Consider the following 21,153-nt stretch of genomic DNA (forward strand, 5'->3'; position numbering starts at 1 on the left):
AGTGGCATCTAGCAGTGAAGTTGCACATTGCAACCATTTGAATTCAGCTCAATCTTCTGAGCATTGGGGAGAAACTACAGTGACCCGAAAACCACTAAAGGCCCAATCTAGAGCCAGTGTTGGGTTTGTTTATCTAGGCTACAGACACAAACATGGCCGTTCAACATGGCAGACTCCACAGAAGGCGACCCACTCCCTCTGTAGATAAAAACAGCTCATTCTAAGGTAACAAAAACATGATTCTTATTTTCAGGTGATTATACAGTAATGAAAACATACCTTTGAATATTACATTCAGTTTCTGCTAAAAGATCCTTTTAACTGTTACACACTGGAAACTTTAAATAACATACTATACACTTCCCTTGTACACACAAACAATCAGTTAATCCCCTTCCTCGGTGTCCAGTGATAACACCTCATACTATGTCAAGTGCAATGTGCCAAAGGACTGCTTAGCCTCAATCCTGACACCTCCACCACACTCTAACTGGTGACAAGAGGTCACCTACTGAGAGGAGGAGAAAAAGGAGAAAAATCAAAGATAACTGGGAGGAGAGGGTTGTGGGGGTTGAGGTAATAAACACATGGTGAGAGAGGGAACATAGCCCAGAGTGTGTATGAAACAACAATGGAAATAAGATGAGGATAGAAAGTGGGAGCCAAAGTTCAACAGCAGATTGGACGGTGGTGGGCTGGATAAGCCGGCACTGGGTGGAGGGTCCCATGTGTGACTCATATTCTGTGTGTTGTATCTTAAAACTTTCTCACACTCTGGTCACTATCCGCTTGTGTGTGGCGTTTGCTTGGAAAAACAACAGATTCCTAAGCTCCCTTTAGGGTTGAGTATGTAGACTGCCAGTGGGTTGAATTAGACTTTTACAGACTTTTAATTCTCATCGTTCCCATGGAGGAAACTCTTGAGGTTTCACAATACTGTGAAGTAGTGAAAAAATAAGGAGGGAGCAGACATTTGCAAAGGAAAAAAAACTGTGCAAAACAAAGTCAGAGACAGTTCTGGTGAGAGGGAGTGTGTGATTGAGTGCTGAGTGCTTTGTCATTCTTTGCGTAAAAAAAGACTCAGATGGGATGGCCAGCATTCAGCTCTGACTTCATGCCTGGGTACACATGCTGGCAAATGTGTGTTAGAGTCTCTTTTTCTTTGTTTCTCCTTCTCTTTAGGTATGCTACAGGCTTGTTTATGTAGAGGAAAACACCCGGTGATAGACATGCAAGGAGGGCAATCAGCGGCAAATTGATTGCAGTGGACTGGAGCGTCATTGTTGTCGGAGACAGGGTTCTGTTAAGCCCAGCGCTGGTGCCCAAGTGGTGCCCGGAGGGAGGAATGGAGGGTTGGAAAGATGGAGGGAGGGAGGTCATTAACACAGACAGAGGAGAGTCTGTACTGGTGTGGGGGCATAACAACAGGCGTGGACTGGCACGACCACACCGGCTCTGTAGCTGGCAGTGGGCAGAGAGACACTGAGGGCTCTGGGTTGAAAGAGTGACTGTGACAGCTGCTTTAAAACAGAGGAAAAGCTGTACGTTTTGAGAGCAAGAATGTGGTGTTTTGAGTGCGAGCATGAGCAACACAGTACAGTGACTGTGTGTGTGTGTGTGTGTGTGTGTGTGTGTGTGTGTGTGTGTGCGTGCATAATCTGAGGTCAGGGGACAGGATATGAGCGTTACCCCACCCTGTGTGTGTGCTGCCAAAATCGTCTCCCTGTGTCTGTCTACAGAAAGAGGAATGTGCTGATTGGAGAACACCATACTAACAGAGAGGGCCAACTGGCCTGGAGAGCTAGCCCATTGGCCAAAAACTCCCCTGAGGTGCAGGAAGCAAATGTATCCATGTGTACTGTGTGTGTGTGTGTGTGTGTGTGTGTCTGTATACACAGCTGGTGCAGGTTAACGGGTGCTACAGTACACAGAGGAGTGAATGCTGACTGCGCCTGGAGCAGAGTGGGTATTACAGACCTTCACTGTAAGATGTGTGTCAGTGTGTCAAAACCAGGACTGTGTGTGTTTTGTTGTCCAGGCACATGCTGGACCTGCTTCGTGGAAAGTGTGTGTGTGTGTGTGTGTAAAAATGTCTCTTAGATTCAGGTCAATCATCGTCCTCCAGGCCTTTAAAGTTCGTCTTTATCAAGCCGGTTGTGTAAACAGGCCAACCAACACTCAACATTCATCATTCAAAACAAGATGACAGTGACCTTCTCTGACTCTTCCTTTAAACTGCTGCTGTTGACCTTTGACCCCAGGACAAGTGAGACAGAGGGTGATCCTCTCACAGCTGACAGCGCAGGGTCACAGAGGGGATAGACACACACATAAACAGCATTCCCAGTTACACCAATAATTATAGTGAGCTAAAGCGCATTCTGTAATTAAGGGATTTTACAGTCGAAGTCATGCATCCAGGCATTAGTGACCACTTCAGTTTTAATCTGCACTGGCATTCTCCGGTCTGATCCGGAGCCCTTTGTGTTTCTGCAGCTCATCTGTGTGCTGTGCATCAGTCCATGCTCAACTCCTGCCATATTCTGATTAAACTGTGTAATTTACATCTCATACTGTGATCTAAGTTTATAGGTGACATACATTTTTTTTTTTAAAGTTGACCTCAGCTCACTCTCTTTAGTGTCCAGAATGGCGGATCTATAATGAATTCATAGACACCTCTGTCATTAAATATAAACATTGAAATCTTTATGGGGGGAGATTTTAAAGTAGATTTCTTCTTCCTCTTGCGTCCCTCAAACACAGAGACCCTCCTTCTTGAGGAATGGTCTGACAACCCACTACATTCAGTTTATAGCTTACGTGAAAGAAATCCAGGAAAAACATGGGCTGTCCAGATCCCCCAGTGCTTAGGCTATTAAACATTAATGTCTCGCCAGTTGTGTATGGCTTTTTCTCAGCAGCTGAATGTTGAATCATCTGACTGCGATTGACACTTGTTTTTTAGTCACTATTAACAATGGACTTAATGTTTAGCTTTGTCAAACAAACCGAAAGGAACACCAATTCCACATTAAAGGTGAATAAATGATGAGTAATGAAGAGCGGTATGAGAACAGCACACAGTCGGAGAGGGATCTGAAAGAAAATCTGAGGTTATGGTTATATGAGTGTGTGTGTGTGTGGGGGGGGAATACATAATGAACTAAAACAAATCTTCACCAGAAAGAACCTAAAACTTTATGCAAGACTATGTGTCATTCAGAAACAGGTGAAATTAATATTGGAATTATAAGAGGATTTGAAAGGATTTTTTTTCGATTTGTATTAAATAATCTGAACAAGCAGTTTAATTCCAGCTGCCGCTCTCAGCAAACAGCACTTTGGTACGAGTCTCAGACATTTACATAAAACTCCAACAACAAAGCCTGTGTGCTCTCCAGCTATTCTTTGAACCAGAATTACACCTACTGCTGCCAACTTTTACACTGTGACGTTGGCCTTTCTTCTTAACTGATAGTAGCTGGCTCGCGAAAAACTGTTTTTAATTTTGGAAAATGCTCCTCTCTGCCTGAAAGGCTTAGTGAAGCACTTTTCTTAATGCCAAAGTTCTCCATCTGTTCTGTCGTGAGAGCACATTTTCTGAAATGAAAAAGCCACTGGTAATTTTGAAAAGTGAGTGTGAAAGTGACTTCAGTTGTTTTTAAAGTATGGAGGAAGCACCCTGGGTTATAAATGAATATGGCGGTACATGATGAACATGGGACCAGATGAAGAACCCACAGTGTAGCAAAGTAATAAAAGACAAGCAGCTGGCACAGTTTCCAAGGTTATTAATAACGGTCAGAGGTCACTGCTGGGCTAATGTCTCCTCTCTAAGGCAGAATGATGAGCTAACGGTCGATGCTAGCAGACAGGAGAGAATCTGGACTGTAGTTAACACCCGCCCATCCACCAACCTCTCACACACACACACACACACACACACACACACACACACACACACACACACACACACACACACACACACACACACACACACACACACACAATCAGATTAAAGTCAGTAAAGTACAGCGCTGAGGCACAAGATTTGTGTTGTGTGTATGTGAGGTGGGGGATGCCGAATGGCTTTAGGAATCAGCTGATTAGCCTCCCGGCACCCCCATGTTAAGGAAACTAACATCACGTATGAACAAGCTTTACCCATGTACATGTTAAATGAACAAAAGGCAGCCACTTCTCTGCTTCTCTGGTGTGGCAACAACACTGATCTCATTAAATATGGTCTGAGCTGATTTCTGTTGAGGTTGCAGAACATATCAATACTACTGCAAAGACCCCTGCAACTTCCTTTACTTACGCACATGTATTTAGCCCCCCACTGGTATAGCTCTGTAATTACTGTGGACAGATTAGCCTGGTGGCATCCAGCTCTGGGAGGAAGTGACATGATCTGTTTCTGCCACCCACAATTTCCTCTTGCCTCACAGTATCAGTTCCTGCGTGCACACAGGCAGCTACATGTCAGAGGTTACTTGCAAACACATGACCGTACACAAACACGCACACTTCAGTAGAATAACTACCCAGATTACACAGATAGTGGTAAACGTAACCTTGCTTTTGCATCATGAAAATCATCCAGCGTTTGCATTTTTGGTTCTATCCTAATCTGTAATCTGAGATTACATCTAACCTAACAGATTACATCGCTCTGGACAGATGGATGACAAAAAGGTCCGAGCTGAGGCTAGCCTCCGAGCCCGTAGTGTAGGACTGTCTTCTAACCCTGTGAGGTCATGGTCGGCTTCTAGCCAATGACACTGGTTTGATCAGCACAAAGCTGTCTTTGTTTATCAGTGATTTATTGTCTGTGTTAAATGTGATGCGAACATACAACACTCTTACAACTCAATCTCACGAGAAATAGACACCAACGAAAGAAAGCTATTCTCCCATAGGGGGCTTGGTGAGAAGATGACAGCGAGGAGACACAGAGCACAAACAAAAATACGCACACAAAACGGCCACAGTATGCACATTTACATGTAAATACGCACATAAACACTGGGGCTGAGAGAGGAACCAACGTCACCCACAGGATCTTATTTATAGAGACTCCGAGCAGAAACACAAAAACAACAGGCAGACTGTGCTGAGAACATGGGTAAATAGCACTCGGCAGGAAATGCAAATGAATGAGTCTGACACCAAGACTATTTCATGGCACCTGGTCGTTAGTTAAAGTAGATGTTAGACACTTATTTCCATATCTGATGATTTAAAATGGAAGCAGTTAAAAAGATAAAAGCAGATAAAAAATAGCAAATTGCCATACTTGGGATTTGCATTCCCATTTATGATTTATTCTTTTATTGTCATACTGAGACCTGGAGCTGAAACTATCAGTCTGTCAAACAATTGGTCAGCTGACAGAAAAATAAATGGCATTATCTTTGTCTTATGTGATACCTTTTTTTATATTTTCAGTCTAAATCAAACAACTAGGTAGTGTCAAATTGGGCTTTAGGAAAATTGCGATGGCCATTTTTCATCATTTTATAGAACAAACAATCAATTATATGAGATAATATTCAGCAAATTCATTGATAATGAAACTGTCATTAGCTTCAGCCATGGTGTTCATCAGGTTGTTGTTTTATTAATTGATCTCACAGGGACAATACATATAGGCATTGTTACATAGGACTTCCAGGCCTTGTCCCTGGTTAGGCTTTTCACCACTGACAGTAGGACATGGACCTAATCTGCATTTTAAACTTTAACTTACTAAATGGTCTTTCTCATTGCATTATAAGAAAATACTGAATATTTTCTGGGTATTTTGGCTCATCCTTATTTTTATCTACATAGCACTTGTGAAATATTTAGGTATATTATGTGCCTGATGGAACATTTTGTATGATAAATCAAAAATAATGGGAATCCCCAACCAGCATTAGGATGAGGTATTGGAGCTTGAGAATTACCAGAAAACTGAATTAGCATCCACACCCTTCTGCAGGTACTTTTTCTCAGTGTATCAAGGGGGTGAATCACACCTATTAAAAATCAGCAGCAATGATTTCTCATTTAGGAGGTATTTTGTTCATGTCTAGAAACTAAGTGATTGACACATTTGTACAAAAAGCCTCCTGCCTCCAGGACGAATGTTTTCCACTCCAAAAACAGGCCTACAATTCCTCCGGGAGCCGGCTACTCCATGTGGGGGTTTTTCAGACAGACAGGGAGGATGAAGTGATCTCTGGATGGCTTAAGTAATCTGCCGCCCAGCTGAGAAAAGGCTGGGGGAGTGTGATTTCTCTGGTCAGAATCTCCATTAGAAACAGAGATTCAGTTTGTATTCGGTTGCTTAAAGGGCGGAGACAGCTGGTCTTGACAGTTAACTGAACTGTTAGGATAAAGTTGTGATTTCTTTTCTTCAATTAGACCTTTTAGCCGGTCAGTACAAGTACAAACTGGTATGTGGACACCACTGTTCAAGCTCTGTTTGAAATCTTAGTCAAACTCTTGAAGAAGAATTGAAGGGGAAAAGTTTAATGATACAGAGAGACAGATACTTTTTGTTTTTGTGGTATTCAGTGATCAGTATGCATGACAATGTGGCTATCACAGATCATACTACAGCTCCTTTTACTATTCTGAGGAATTTTCTTTGGAAAAACTCAAAAGTCAAAAGAATTTAAACAGAAGAAAAAGTTGACTGCATGTTAGCACAGATTAGTTCAGGTCAAAAATGTGGTCTTACAGCTTACAATCAAAGAACTATAACATGTAACTGTGTTTGCCAATACATGGAAGGAAATGAGTGTATAATACTGTACTCAATGGGAGAGATTAGCACAGAGGATGTAATGAAAGGTGTGAGTAGTATGAGAAGTGTTGAAACCTGAAAATGAAACTATGTCACTGGTGGGAGAACAGCAAGGTGGGACTTACAGTCAACTAGAGAGACATAAAGAAAAAGACAAAGACGCAGCAACTCACAATGTACAGACATACATCAAAGTCACTGTGTTAGTACCCTGAATGTAAGGAAGTCACACATTGCTTCAGCTAAGCCTTACAAACACCTTCCTTATTGTAAAACACGTGCATACGTATGAACAAACACACCCGCACACACATAAACATGCTGGCCAATTTTCAATTCAACCCTCCCTGAGTCAAACACCTAATCACATCATCAAATCAGACCTTCCTGGACGGGATGAAAACACTTCAACTCGATTGTGTTGGCTCTACTTAGATCTAAATCAGACTTGGCGGTCAGCATCCTGAAGTTATTTTTGCAAAAGAAATAAAACTAATGTTCCTTCCAAGCTTTTAAAGCATTCACATTCTGTTTGAGTGCAGACAGAGTATTGCCCGACTTCCTCCATTACTTCTATTACATTGTGCCTTTTATATTGGCAGAGACAGCGGCACTCTTGAGCCAGCTGTGTGAGTACAGTGGAGTTTTGAGCTGGAGACAGTTGCAGCATTGAGAGCTCATTTCTACTTTTGGCTCATGGAGAAGACAATATTTTCACCAACCCAAAAGAAAAAACTTTCTCCATAAGCCACATCACTGATTCCTGACTCTTTAACCCACCTTTCATCAACCTTCAACCCTCCCCTCTTATTTATGCTTCTGTTCATATACTTTCACACAACAATTTGGGTCACAGTATTTCCCTGAAGACAATAACAAAAGGTATGTTGCACAGTCTTGGCAGTGACAAGCTGTTTCACAGATAAATTGGGAGCACTTCATACTTCATCAAAGTGATAAGACTGGTAAACAAATGTAGATGGTTCATTGCTGAGTCAGACATCTGACGTCAGACGGGCGCAAGTGAGTTGCTTGTTAGTAAGCAGCAAAGGTTGCTTTTCAGTGAGGCTGCCCTCAAGCACGTTATAACCATAACGGGTTGTGTTGTGTTTGCAGCATGAGTCAGACTACCTGAGGCGAGAGAGGCCAAATCCCAGATTGATTTCTGGTCAGATTAGCTAGCTACCTTGCCATTTACTGCATTATCTGTCACCGTACAATAATCGCTTAAAAAGTTATTAAATTGGATCTATCACAACAACTGCATGATTATTATCTATTATGATTTTTTTTATTAATTGTTAAGATGAAAGGACAATATTAGTAACACCTGTGTCTTTTTACTGCTATGACGAGTCAAAATGTGTGCAATGAAAAAGGTCTGTAAGGTGCTGGCAAATTTTGATTGAAAGTCAGTTCAAACTAAAAAAAAAAAATCTTAACTTCCTTACCACTCTCATGTCTGAAGCCACAGCCAGGAGGCAGTTAACTTTGCTTAACATAAAGACTGGCAACAGTAGGAACTATATTAATGCAGACGTGTGAGGGGTATCCTACTTCTCGCCTAACCCTCAGCAAGACAGAGAATCAGCATTATTTCCCCAAGTGTCAGACTATTTTGAAATCTGACTAAGGATCGTCACTCTAACAAGCATCAACTCTTTCAAAACAAGCGCAACCTGCACAGGCTGCCAGTCTACAATGTACACACAACTCTTAATGACAAAAATGAAAACTTGGGCAGCAGTTGTCAATAATATTTCTGTAACAATTAATTTATGTACACTTCTGCAACAGTCTAGTAAAATTTATAAAATAACAAAACCATTGATGGATGAATTCCATTTAGTTGCTTCGGTTTAAGAGTCCTGGAGCCAGTTTCACAAAGACAGACTTTGACAGACTTAAAGAATTAATAGTCAGATTTTAGATAGATAAAGCTTGCACAAAGCTTTCTAGTTCTTGACTATCCTAAGCTGGACTAATTGAAATGAGTAAATTCTTTTCAAATTAAAAAAAATGGCTGACCAAGCAACTGCATCATGCGTCAAAGCACTTCATTTCACTCATCACAATAATACAAAGATCTTCCAGGGGCATAAAATCTGGTGCAGTGCAGCCCTGCCGCAGGGCTCAGTACCTCTGACAAATCTGATAAACACCTTCCCTTTTTTAATGCTAACCACAAGTGATGCGCCATGTTTTGCTCTATCTTGTGTCAGGAGTTTTTCACTGATTGTTATCATAGAAACATGTCTCTTGGTTTAGAGTTAGACTTGTGGTAGGGTGGCTTGGTTTTAAGGCTTATAATAAGTCAGTCTTTGTGAAATTGTCTAAAATAGTATTAAACTAACCTAAGAGCAAAATGAAGACGACCAGTCTGAAACTTCTTTGTAAAACAGGGTCCTGGTATTGAGCATGTTGGCACACTGTCACAGTTTATTGGGAACAGAGCCATCATCGTGTTGTTACTAGTAACACCTGTGTTTTTTGTACTATGACAAGTTAAAGGGCCTACTTCACAGCATAATTTGTACGTTTATTTATCATTTCCTAATCTAGCGTATTTTAACTATGAAACCAGTGTAACTAGGTCAGTAGGTTGACTCTGACTTAATTCAGCACACTGTAAAGAAAAGGAAAAAAACAAAGTAGAGACTTATTCACACAGAGGCATCGTGGCTTGTTAACTGCATGACAGACCAGTGTTTCGGCATTGCTGGGTAACCAGAGGGTATTGAGAAGAGAAAGTAAGTGCGAGGTATCAGGTTTCCCTGTGGCGGTGTTGTATTTTAAAGGTACAACTGAACTGTCATCTATTCGTTCTGTTGCCCATCAGTTTTAACAATGTAGTCAGTGAGTGCACAAGACAACATATCGGCAAACACGTGCCATATGAACCTGAGCTTAGCTTAGTGATATCTCCACGTTCCATCTCTGGATGACATATGCACAGATGATGCTCCTTGACTCTGCTTAATTGCTTTAAAAGAGGACATTAATGTAGAAGGAGGAATGTTAACCAGGCAGCTGACTCATTAAATCAATATTATAAGCTCATAAGAAGCTATGAGTGGCCTTTGAGAAAGACTCACATACCGGGTGTTGAGTCTGCAGCTGACACTGAAAGCGCACAGGCCTTATTGCCTACGTTCCACTCTCTGGACAGCTCATGGTCCTGACCTCCCACCACCCACTGCTCACAGTCATTAAACAGCCTGTCATCAGGATGGGAATCTCTCACTGCTGTGAAGATAGCTCTGAATCTGTGGAGATGTTCAACAAGGTGCAACACTAAAGGAAAAAAAATACAAGCTGTACAAATGCCTGTCAAGCTCTAACATACACAAACCTTTGTGTCAGCGAAAACATTTGTGGAACTGAAGGTGCAAGGTCACAAGGGAGTGGTAGTGAGGTGATGTTTAGCAACAAGCTACTCACGACAACATAGGCGAAAACAACACGGCCAGAGCTTAACCACCAAAAACAGATCTTTTCAGATACTCCCTTTAAAGTGGATATATCTGCCAACTAATGTGCACATGGTCTGAGTCTCAAGAGAAAGTTCAGCTGGATAATCTCGGGATATAACTTTAACTCTAGTGGCTGTTTCACAACAATCAGGGCCAACTGATTTCAACATCCAGACAACAGTCATCAGTGTTATCGACACAGTCTGCAGCAGCATGTAGCACGACACCGACCTACTGTAGAACGAGGGCCTCCTACTGATACAGGAGTGTGAGAAATACTGTGTTGATATACTGTCACTACTCGCAGTGACATGCGGCGCATCTTTAGCACCACAAACGTTCCAAAGAATCTAATTCAGTGTTAGCATTACAAAATCGAGTCCAATACTCATAACAACAGTAACAACAACACAGATTAGGCTTAGCAGCAAACAACCATTTTTAGCTATCTCCAGGAAATGACTAAGGCCAGCCTGATCGGAAGAGCAACCAAGTGTCAAAATATTAACCTAATGCTTCCAGTCAAGACAATGAATGTGAAAATATACCATACATGGATCTGCACCAGCCCATAAGACTGTGCTATTGACAGTTGAGAATTAAGAGGTTGAAGCCCCACCCATTCAATGTGTTTTCATGGCCTTTGTATTACCTCTTTCTCTGTGGAGTTAAATTAAAGGGGTCCATGAGTATAAGCCAAGCTCTAGCACAATGTGTTCTGAGGGGCCAGGAGGGGAGATACACATCAGCTTGTTGAGGGGGTTTCCTGAGGACTTCTACTCACTGCGTATTTTTGATAACCCTTTGGCAAATACAAGGCTCGAGTCCAAGAGAAAAAAAAAAAAATTACACCCAACGAGTGACCGGCAGAGAAAGCCATTGACCTTTTGGAAACTTTCATTGTACATATACAGCAGGATTGCTTTACCCCTGAGCTCTGGTTTCCCAGCAGGCTTCCTGTGACGCAGGCCTGCGCTTTCATATATAGAAACTGACCAGCTGCTGAGAAAATACCCCATGTTTTCCACACCCTCTACAAAGGCTGTAGTGATCAGCTGTGGTTGATCAGCTGAAGAGACCAAGTGAGACAATATGAGCGAGAGAGAATGAGCGAGAATGAACATGATTTATAACAAACAGCAGGTTTATGGTTGGAGCTCTGGTCATTTAAAAACGTGATACCCAATCAAAGCTATAAAAGTTAAACCTTTTGGGATCAGAAATCATGCGGAAGCAATTTTGAAATGCATTTAAATTGCGATCTTGGAGTCTTAGAGGATTGTGTCGTAAAAGGACCTCGTAGCTCCAGATCTAAAACAAACAATGTTGACATTTACAAATACGTTTCTGAACTGTTCAAACTGCTATTGCTGACGGCTAACCAGCCATCTAAACTGCAAAATGACATTAGTGAACAGACTTGGCTGTCATGGATGCTTTTTCAGCAAGCCAAGGTGCAGATATGTGTGTCCCTGCTATTAGATAAGAAGGGAAGATTGTTACTTAAAGAAAGGTTTTCTGTTGTTTACACTTAGTCTGTGAGGCTTATCAGTATTTCAAATATTTTGACTGGCTATATGCAAAGATGTCATCCAGTCATGCAAATCTACCCAATAGCACGCCTACTGATGTATATACAGACAGCTGCACTGTTTTCATAAGACCAAAAATAATAAAATTTGACCGACTTTAAACCTTTGTGATTTGTTCAAGGAAAAATCAGCTCTGATGTTTACAAGTCAGGTGCCCACCATTATGAACAAAGTGAATTTGATAGTTTCGGGCCGCTGCTCAAATCAGCAATGTTTCTCTCAAAGAGTTAGAACACCTGCAAGTTAGGTTGTAAACACTCCCTGTGACTCAGTATTGGCTGTGATTAAATACTTGTTGATTTGAACGGTGTATCGGCATGAAGTAAAGCCAAAAGCTGCCTGAAAGGTAGGAAATCAATCAATCAATCTTCCTAAGCAACAACATAACATTCTAATGTCTAAAACCAATGGTGTGATGCTTTAACAATTAGCATACTATAGCAACTTTCTCCATGGGTCAGACAGCAGGCTAACTGGCCTGAGAAGGGCAGTTCTCAATAAGCTGCGGTATTTCACACACAACCCATGGGCGTAACAGTGACCCACATGTAGCGGTCAACCAGCCAGTTGGATGTTGAAGTGTTTGTTACTGGCTGCTGTCTACTAGCCAGGAGCATTAGCCTCAGCGAGAAAGAAACACACACAATTAGGACTGACTCCTTGGGACTTTAAGAGGGTGGCCTCCACTGCAATAATGGCGGAGCTTTTGTGTCAAAGAGATGCTTGTTTTCTCCTCCTCAGGCATGAAAGTGAATTTGTCTTGCCAGCCAGGTCTATTTATATTCACAAGAGCATTCTTCAGCATTAGCACAGTCACATGGCCAGCCGGGCAGTGGATATAGCCTTGCGATACATTGGAGGGCTCTGCATCAACTCCCCACAGTCTGACAACACCAAAAGACAAACACAACCAGACTTGATTTCTGTTTTGCCGCCACTGAGTTCCTCATTATGCCTCTGAGGTATAAATCAGATCAATCAACATTGTCTGGAGTGACACATTCTGGGTCCCTGGCAAAATGACTGCAGGCCACAAAAGCACTGAGTGGGTAGAGAGCTGCTTCAACGTCATCTTCAGCCCAGTCGAGATTACAGGTTGGTCAAGTGGTGAATGGAGGTGGGCGTTGTGCAGACTGGGAGAAAAGGGTCTGATATGACAAAATCCCCATTCACTCGTCCCTTACGGTGAGTCACAGGTGGCATTACGTCTATCAACTCAGTAAACAGCCCAGTGAGAGAGGAGGCTAAAACAGGTTCTCTCACTTTCTGGTGGATGGATGTGCCCTAGGGAGGAGAGGACACACCTAATTGCTGTGACTCACAGTTTTACAACAAGCTGGAGACAGGCTTGCCTAGACTGTTGTATTTCTGCAAACTGAGAGATACACAAGAATAGCTAAATAATAGCACATCAAAGGGGTGTATGTTAATGTTAATGTAATGTGAACTTTTATTCACGGACTGTAAGGAACTTCGGTATTAACTTGCCTGCTTCCACAGGAAGGTCAGATCACAAAGTCAGACACAGAGCTCCTCCACCATTTCAGTGACAGAGTCCTGCTCAGAGGTACCTAAGAATAGAAGATGCTTGCAAGCACAGGAGCTTCAACCAGCATCCTTAATAACCCTCTATCTATCTACTATTCAAGACTTGCACATCACAGAAACACAGGTCCTGATACTGGGAAATCACAATATGTCATGTTCAATATCCAAACCACGCAATGTTTTTACTGTAAAAGCACTGTAGTTCTGAAGAGAAGCGCTGGCCTACAGGTCTTGTTCTCGAGGTATAGGAACGAGTTTGTTGGTAGCGATCCCAACAAATGTCACATCATCGTGATCTTTATAGTTTTTTCAGCAAAAATGAAAATGGTGACGAAAAAATGATCATTCCCACTAATTGTGACTCATATCTGCCAAAATAACCACAATTTTGTGACAATATGATCATACTGTGTTGTCATTTAACAAAATAAGACAATTTTGTTGTCAGATGTACTAAAATCCATAGTAGAGGAGTCAATCTGAATGTTTTACACTGTGTACATTTACCATACTGTTATGCGATCAGTATAAGAAAAACACTATTCTTACTAATATTGTTGATTTCTGCCACATTGCCCAGCCCTTATTGACATTACATGTGAGCTTGTTCTACAAGTTTCGCATCCTCTACTGTAGAAAATGAGTTTCCCACACGAGACATGTGCAGGTCTGAAGGGTTGATGAGTGGGATGTCAATATATCTCCTGGCACTAATTCAGCTTTTTTTTCTGTGCATGCCTCAGCTTCTACCTGGGGAGCATAAAGAAATCACGCTCACTAACCACACACACCAACACACCCACCCACACCCACACTGCTTTGTGAGGGTGTCCTGGTATTTAATGAGAGCATGTGAATAATTCAGCCTACAATAGGTCTGGAGGAGGAAAAGGGACTGAAGCCATCATTAACTATTCACAGTATAACAGTATTATGACACATTGCACACACACATTTGTATGTGCAAACATACTGTACGTATACACACGCACACACAAACACACACACACACACACGCACATGCACACGCACACACATATATATAAAGCGTGCCAAGAGTACCCAACCATCTGCTTGGACCTAAGGCTTTGGCTATGATGCTACGGGGAAGATGATTCGTGCTTTGTGGATTCTGACCTATGGGGCGCTGAAAGAAGCATATACTACAGTATATAGAACTTGATATTATAACTCTTAAAGATTAAAGTTGTCTTGCAAGTTGGTCTGGGCAATAAATCAATTTAGAGTTAATCATCCTCTTTATAATCCATATAACACTCACAATGAGCTACTATGGTTCACAGTTGTTGCTATGTTTAATGAAAAAGTTAAATTTGACCTAAATCTGTCACCGCATGAGATCGAAGAACAAACTTGTTTTTAAATTATAGCATTGTAATCTAGAAAAACACTATAAACCCTTTTGACTTAACAGGATAAACATGAGTTTAACTTTTTAACATGTTATTTTGAACACTGCAAATAGCATCACAGGAAGTAGTTGACTAGTCTGTAATTGCGATGTTCCCGGTTTGCTTTGGCTGGGGACGTTTGCTGCATATCATCATCCCCTCTCTCCTTCCCCTTGTTTTCTGTTTCTCTAGACTGCCACTTGTCCAAAAAAGGCCATATTAATAGTCACTAAAAGGACAAATAAATGCTATTGTTGAACATATTGATGCTGTGATAATTATAACAATATCCATTCTGAACATATTGCCCACTCCTATTTACAGGACACTCACATTTGGTAGAGCTGTTAACAAAGCATGTTGTATTAAGCCTGCAAGAAACAAAAGCTGTGAACTGATTTGAATTTGGGTAGAGATTTCAGCTTTACTGTTGCGTAAGAGGCCCTTATTCCTCTATTTGTTTGCCAGTGCAGACCTCCACCCTAAAAAACAAGAGCTCTGCGCCACGAGCTTGAGTATGAGGAAGTACCTATCGCATGTCTGCTTACAAAAACAACAGTTTACTGCGTATCCCATTCATAAATATTACAGAGAGAGAACGGATATGTTTTCACAGATCTCCTCCTTGGTTGGGAGGAGAGTCTCCTTCAAGGGTCCATCAGGTTTTGCCCTACACGCTGTCACCGATGGCTAGGGTCAGGAGGATGGATGGCTGATACAGACTGGGTCCATATCAGTGCTGTCATCCTCTGGGCCCTCGGTCTTAATACAACAACGAGCCAAGCCGGCTTCTGCCGCATCTGAACGCTGGCTGCTTAACTGGATGATTGGCCTAGAAAGGAAGCAACTGGCAATAATCCGGACTCTCTGTCTGCACATACTGATCATAGTAAGACCCTATCTCCACATAAAAACACACACATACACAAGAAAGTGCTCCTGAGTTTACAGATTTATAATCCGCCTGGGAGGAAATGCCAATCATTTCAAGTTGTATTTTAATGTCAAAACGGCACTTTGGCCTGGGCCACCTGCTTCTAATTCACAGATGAAAAACTAATCTGTGTGGAATTTTGCTTGAGTCAGCAATGTTGGACTTCTGTGGAACATGTTTGACAGCTGGTGGGGGATGTCAACCAGGTAGGGTAGTTACAGGGACGAACCAGACATGACCTTTTACCCCTGGCCCAGCTGAGAGACGGCAGGGTAAGAGAGGTGAACCACTCCCCTCAGTAGTACACACACTACACGTCATCTTCTCAAGTTTGACCAGTCACCAGCCCCTACCTTCTCTTCCTATGGAGGCAGCTCATTCCAACGTGCACACACAAAGGCTGGGTTTAGCTGAATGGCCTAAATGACAGCAGAGCTCCTGGCCACGGCGGCTCAGACCAGCTGAATGGTCCTCATTGTGTCCCCATGGTCACAGGGGGCTAGCAGAACTGGGTTGTTTTTTAAGAGGCCATTTGGCAGGCCTGTGTTCTTATCCGAGCAACGCAGGAACAGGCATTTCCACTTGGTTCAGAGGAGGACTTGTTATGGACTCAAGAAAAAATCTTCTATGAGGTGATGACATCCCACATGCATGAAGTTATAAAAGGGGCTTGCTGGCTTCCACAATGAGTAAACATGGACACCGGGATCATGTGATTTTTTCTTGCAAAAGAGATTGGACCTTTCAGCAACTAACTCTAAAGTCTTACACGTTTCTCACAAAGTAGAAATGCACCAAAAAGGAACGATATTTAGAACAGTTCCTGTTTGAAACTGCATCGGTGTATGCAACCAAATGTTGTGACCAAAAATAAATGTGTTCTTGAGGTTTCGAGTGTGTGAACAAGATGACTGCAAATACATTGTGATGTGAAGTAAAATCAAGCACTGGCTGGAAAGAGGACAAAGGGTGGGCAATATGGACAAAAACTTCATCATGGTATATGTAATTTTATATCCCAATAGAACTTTTTCACAGCAGCCATTTTGATACCAATGATACTAATTAGGGTTCAGTTCCTTTTAGTGTAGCAGAGCATTTCCAGTGAGCCAGCACACAAAACAGTAGCACCCCGACTCTGTTTGAGTGGAACTGAATCTTAATTAGTATCATTGATAACACTTGGGTTTACGCTACTATTGTCAAAATGCCTGCTGTGAAAAAGGTCTATATCTACACAGACTGTGATGTTGTGTTTATTCCCTGGAATTCCAGCAAATTATATATCTGACATATTAAAGTAAGATTATAAACATTTCCCACAATACACAGAGAGATGATCTATCTATCTATCTATCTACACCATGTATATAATGTCATATCACCCCTTTAAATTACCTATAAAAAAACTGTGGTAAATAGTCGGTGTGTAATATCAAACATAAACCCTTTGTAATTAACGGGCTAAAACATCCAAAACCACCAGTATAACTCTTTAACATAACAGGCACATTTAATAGTAGCTGATCTACACCTGAGTAACACATTAGCCTTAAAGGTCAGTCAGCAACGGTCCCTCTACAATATTCTTTTAATTAACAGTAATTAGCTTATAAATATGCATTTGTGTTTATTATTAGAGTATACCAGGTAATACAACTGTCAAATGCAAAAGAACCACGTTGTCGAGGTCTTTTATAGCACCATGTGCCTTTTTAAGGCCTTATTACAGGCATGACAATGGAAAGGTTAACCTGCATTTGTATTAAGAGTCAAACATGCGTATCAAAACTGGTGTTAGCCAGACATAAGTGGGAAAATATCAAATACTGATTGTGAAACCACATAACACCCCTGAAATAACCAAATGTTAATCAGCATGGATAAGTAGACAAAGAGTGGTCAATGCGCAGGACGACCGGATTCAATCACCACTGGAAGACTGTATAGGTGTCACAAAGCAGACATCCAGGGATGTGACAGTGTGTGTCAATGGGTGCAGTGCAGGACAGGGGCTAACAGCTGCTCTGCTGGGGGAGGGGTTGATTTGCATGATGCTTTGGATGAATGAATGGTTGAGATATTTGTAAACTACAATAAACAGACACATCCATCACCCACCTTCATCCACAAGAGCAGAACAAACACACATACACCTGACACAGGTCCCGTAGGGCAATGTAACCACGGTTAGCAGGTAGGTAAACCTATAATTACAGTAATAGCGGGCTGACACAGGTGGATAAGGCTACGTACAGATCCTTGTTGATCGCGCCAATGAACGTCACTGAGGTCAACACACTACATTTGAGAATCACTGACAGTCATTCATAACAGACTGTGTCTCCATATGACACCAGAGCAGATGATGACTGTAGGCCTTGTCATTACACCTCAAACACTACTCACAGTGACTCACAGATTCACTGCAATAAAACCAATTTTCAGCTGAACCCTGAAAAACTGATGCCAAGTACAATGCCTGTGTGATGTCAGACAGGAAGCCACAGATGAATCAAACTATATGAAGGAGTGTAACAAAGATGACAGGAGAGGGGTCAAACCCTGGTAGCCAGACCTTGCCTCTGGCCACCCTAGTCTGTCAGACAGCCCCCCCCAGACTAGCCCCCCACACACACACACACACACACAGCTATGGCTCTGACATTCAACCACACCGCAAATGACGATATTTGACACAGAAAAGACGTCTTTAAATCGACGTTTTAATTTGAAAACTGCGTGAGATACATTTTAAAAAAGGAGACACGATTAAAAAGAAAAAAAAAAGGGGGGGGATGAAATCCTTTCTCTTCCTCCTTGCTGCTTGTCATGCCCTGCTAGCTCGTGTGTGCACATCCTGTGTTAGCACAAAATAAGCTAACTAGGTGGCACACAGCTTGAGTGCCGGTGTCCATTCAATCTGTTATACTCGTAAAGTAAGAGCAGGAGGAGAGGAAACTACTGGGTTTAATCGATGCTGGTTAACCCAGACAGCTCAGACACATAGCTAGCTTATAAATCTGCTATAGCATCCCCCCCCCCCACGACCACCACCACCCTCCTCCTCTCCCATCAGCCCCCCCTCCCCTCCTTTACCTTCAGACAGCTCCAGATCCAACTCCGCCAATTGGTCTCTAACCTCTTTTGGCAGGGCGGACAAATCCACGCCGCGGTCTGCCATGGCTTCGCCGACAAAACACGAGTGCAGTCTAGTGGAAAAGAAACCAGGCTGTGGCGGGGGAAGGTAAAAAAAAATAAAAATAAAAACGCCCTCCCTCAAGACACAAAACAAGCATCAGAGTGGGAGAGACAGTCCATCCGTACGACTGGCCCCTCCGCCATAATGGGAAACACTCACCAACGGCAACGAGCTGGTCACGTGACTGCACTCACCTCGCCTGCACGTTGATTCAGTGCACACCGGAACTGCTGCGCCCTCTGGTGGCCGACCGGCAAACACACACATATCTATATATATAGATATATATAACCACAGTGTTATAAGGTTGTGTGTATATATATATAACCTTATAACACTGTGGTTCACAGCCTTTTCTTCTCCTCCTCTAGTATTTAGTAAAACTGACTGAGTGACAGATTTTATATGAGTGATTTGGATTAATTTTGAGCAGATTATTTCCTGTTTAGGGAACTTTTTATAAAATAAGATAAGATAAGATATATCTTTATTAATCCCCCGCTGTAGGAGAAATTCAAATTACACACAGCAGCATTGGGGATTACCGTGCAATAAAAAGAGTGCAGTGTACATACAATAGTATCACTAATGAGAATTTTACAAAATATAATAGAAAATATAAAAGTATAAATAAAAAATATACACACTATATAACAGTACAATGGTGTGCAAATATTTTAAGCAGCTTGACTAAAAGCTTGTGTGTGCGTGTGTGTGTGTGTCTGTCACTTAAGCAGGGGTCATGACAGAAAATGGGTCCCTTCAGGAAAAAGGTTGTGAATCATTGCTCTATTTGACAATTTACTTTATATTTTCTTCACAGAAGTGAACCAAGGATTGTGTGAGGATTTTTCACCTATACAGCTAAAGGCTGACTCTGTGGCAAGCAAGGGTGGAAACAAGAGGCAGGATATCCTACTTACAGGTGGCTTAGGAACCGGGCAAAGCAGGCAACTGCCCAGGGGACCTAAAAGTCCAAGGTTCACAGTGTGGTTATTGAATTAATTGCATGTGTGTAAATAAATTTAAGCTTTCACAAGTGATAATACAAATTGACACACATTCAAATTGAGGTAGGGTCTAATTCCAGCACTGGATTAAATCAGTGAGTTGCTTTCACATTCATTACAATATGAGTGTCAAATTTACAAAGATATAAATCAGAGGAACGCAGCATCCTCACTTTAGAGAAGCTGGAACCAGTAAATGTTCATGGCTTTTATTTATTTATCACATTTAGGAGGATCTTTTGGCAGAAATGGAATATAATATGTATGTATTGTATGTTTTCATATGTGTATAATCACCAGAATATAGATATAGATATATAAATACAAGAATCGTTGTGTTTTCGTTACTTTAGAATGAGACACTTTTATCTACAGATGCTGTGGGACACCTTCAGTGGAGGCTGCCATGTTTCTACAGTAGCCCAGAACAGACAAAACAAACAAAACTCTGGATCTAGATAGGGACTTTTGTGTTTTTAACATGTTTCACAAGCACTTTAGCTTTTCTTCCACACTTCACAGCCCATTTTCATTCCCAGGACTTCAAATACAGATGCGAGTGGTGTTCAGTTAGTTGCAATCTTCACCACTATCCCACTAAATCCTTCACATTGGTTCTTTAAAAATAGTTGTCCATTATTTTATATCGACTAATCAATTGATAACAGTCTACTAGAGCTGAAACAATTGGTTATGTACAGAGTAACTGAAGGGTACTTAAATGCAACATGCCACATATACAATACACAGAACAAGTTGGAAGAATGGGGGCTTTGTAGGGTCCCTGAGCTAAGTTAGCAGGTTAATCCTACTTTTTTCAATTGTACCTAAATCCATGAAAGAATACTGCTGCTGTAACCCGCTCTAGTACAAGTTCAAAACACTACACTGAATACATTACTCATGTTCACCTTCAAAGGGCCAATATGGCATCCTGACTGCAGCCATAATAAAAATAAATATATCCTTCCAACCACTCTCTCTGCAATTAAGGCCCACTTACAAAAAGTTACGATCATGTTTTTCTTTATGAGAAACAAGGAAAACGAGCTTCAAAGCAAACTTAACATAACAGCATAATTGTAGGCCACTGTGTCACTTTTTGTCGTTCCAAGAGTATTTGAGTGCAGTACAGAAGTTAAAAGCCATAGCAAGGATTTTATAAATACTGAGGTCATGAGTC

At 41.6% G+C, this 21,153-nt stretch overlaps 1 protein-coding gene across 2 annotated transcripts in view; it reads right to left on the reverse strand.

The window, feature by feature from the left end:
• dip2ba (disco-interacting protein 2 homolog Ba) overlaps positions 1 to 19,125 on the reverse strand; it is a 43,464-nt gene extending 24,339 nt beyond the window's left edge. Inside the window, exon 1 of one of the 2 annotated variants that reach the window (XM_051424458.1) lies at positions 18,858 to 19,125. In XM_051424458.1, the coding sequence (XP_051280418.1) occupies positions 18,858 to 18,942 (85 nt within the window). In that variant the 5' untranslated portion in view covers positions 18,943 to 19,125. The remainder of the gene's footprint in view (positions 1 to 18,857) is intronic. The other variant, XM_051424459.1, reaches the window with a different exon arrangement.
• Positions 19,126 to 21,153: the final 2,028 nt, after the last annotated feature.

This window comes from Dicentrarchus labrax, unplaced genomic scaffold, assembly GCF_905237075.1.
Source record: "Dicentrarchus labrax unplaced genomic scaffold, dlabrax2021, whole genome shotgun sequence".
Lineage (NCBI taxonomy): Eukaryota > Metazoa > Chordata > Actinopteri > Moronidae > Dicentrarchus > Dicentrarchus labrax.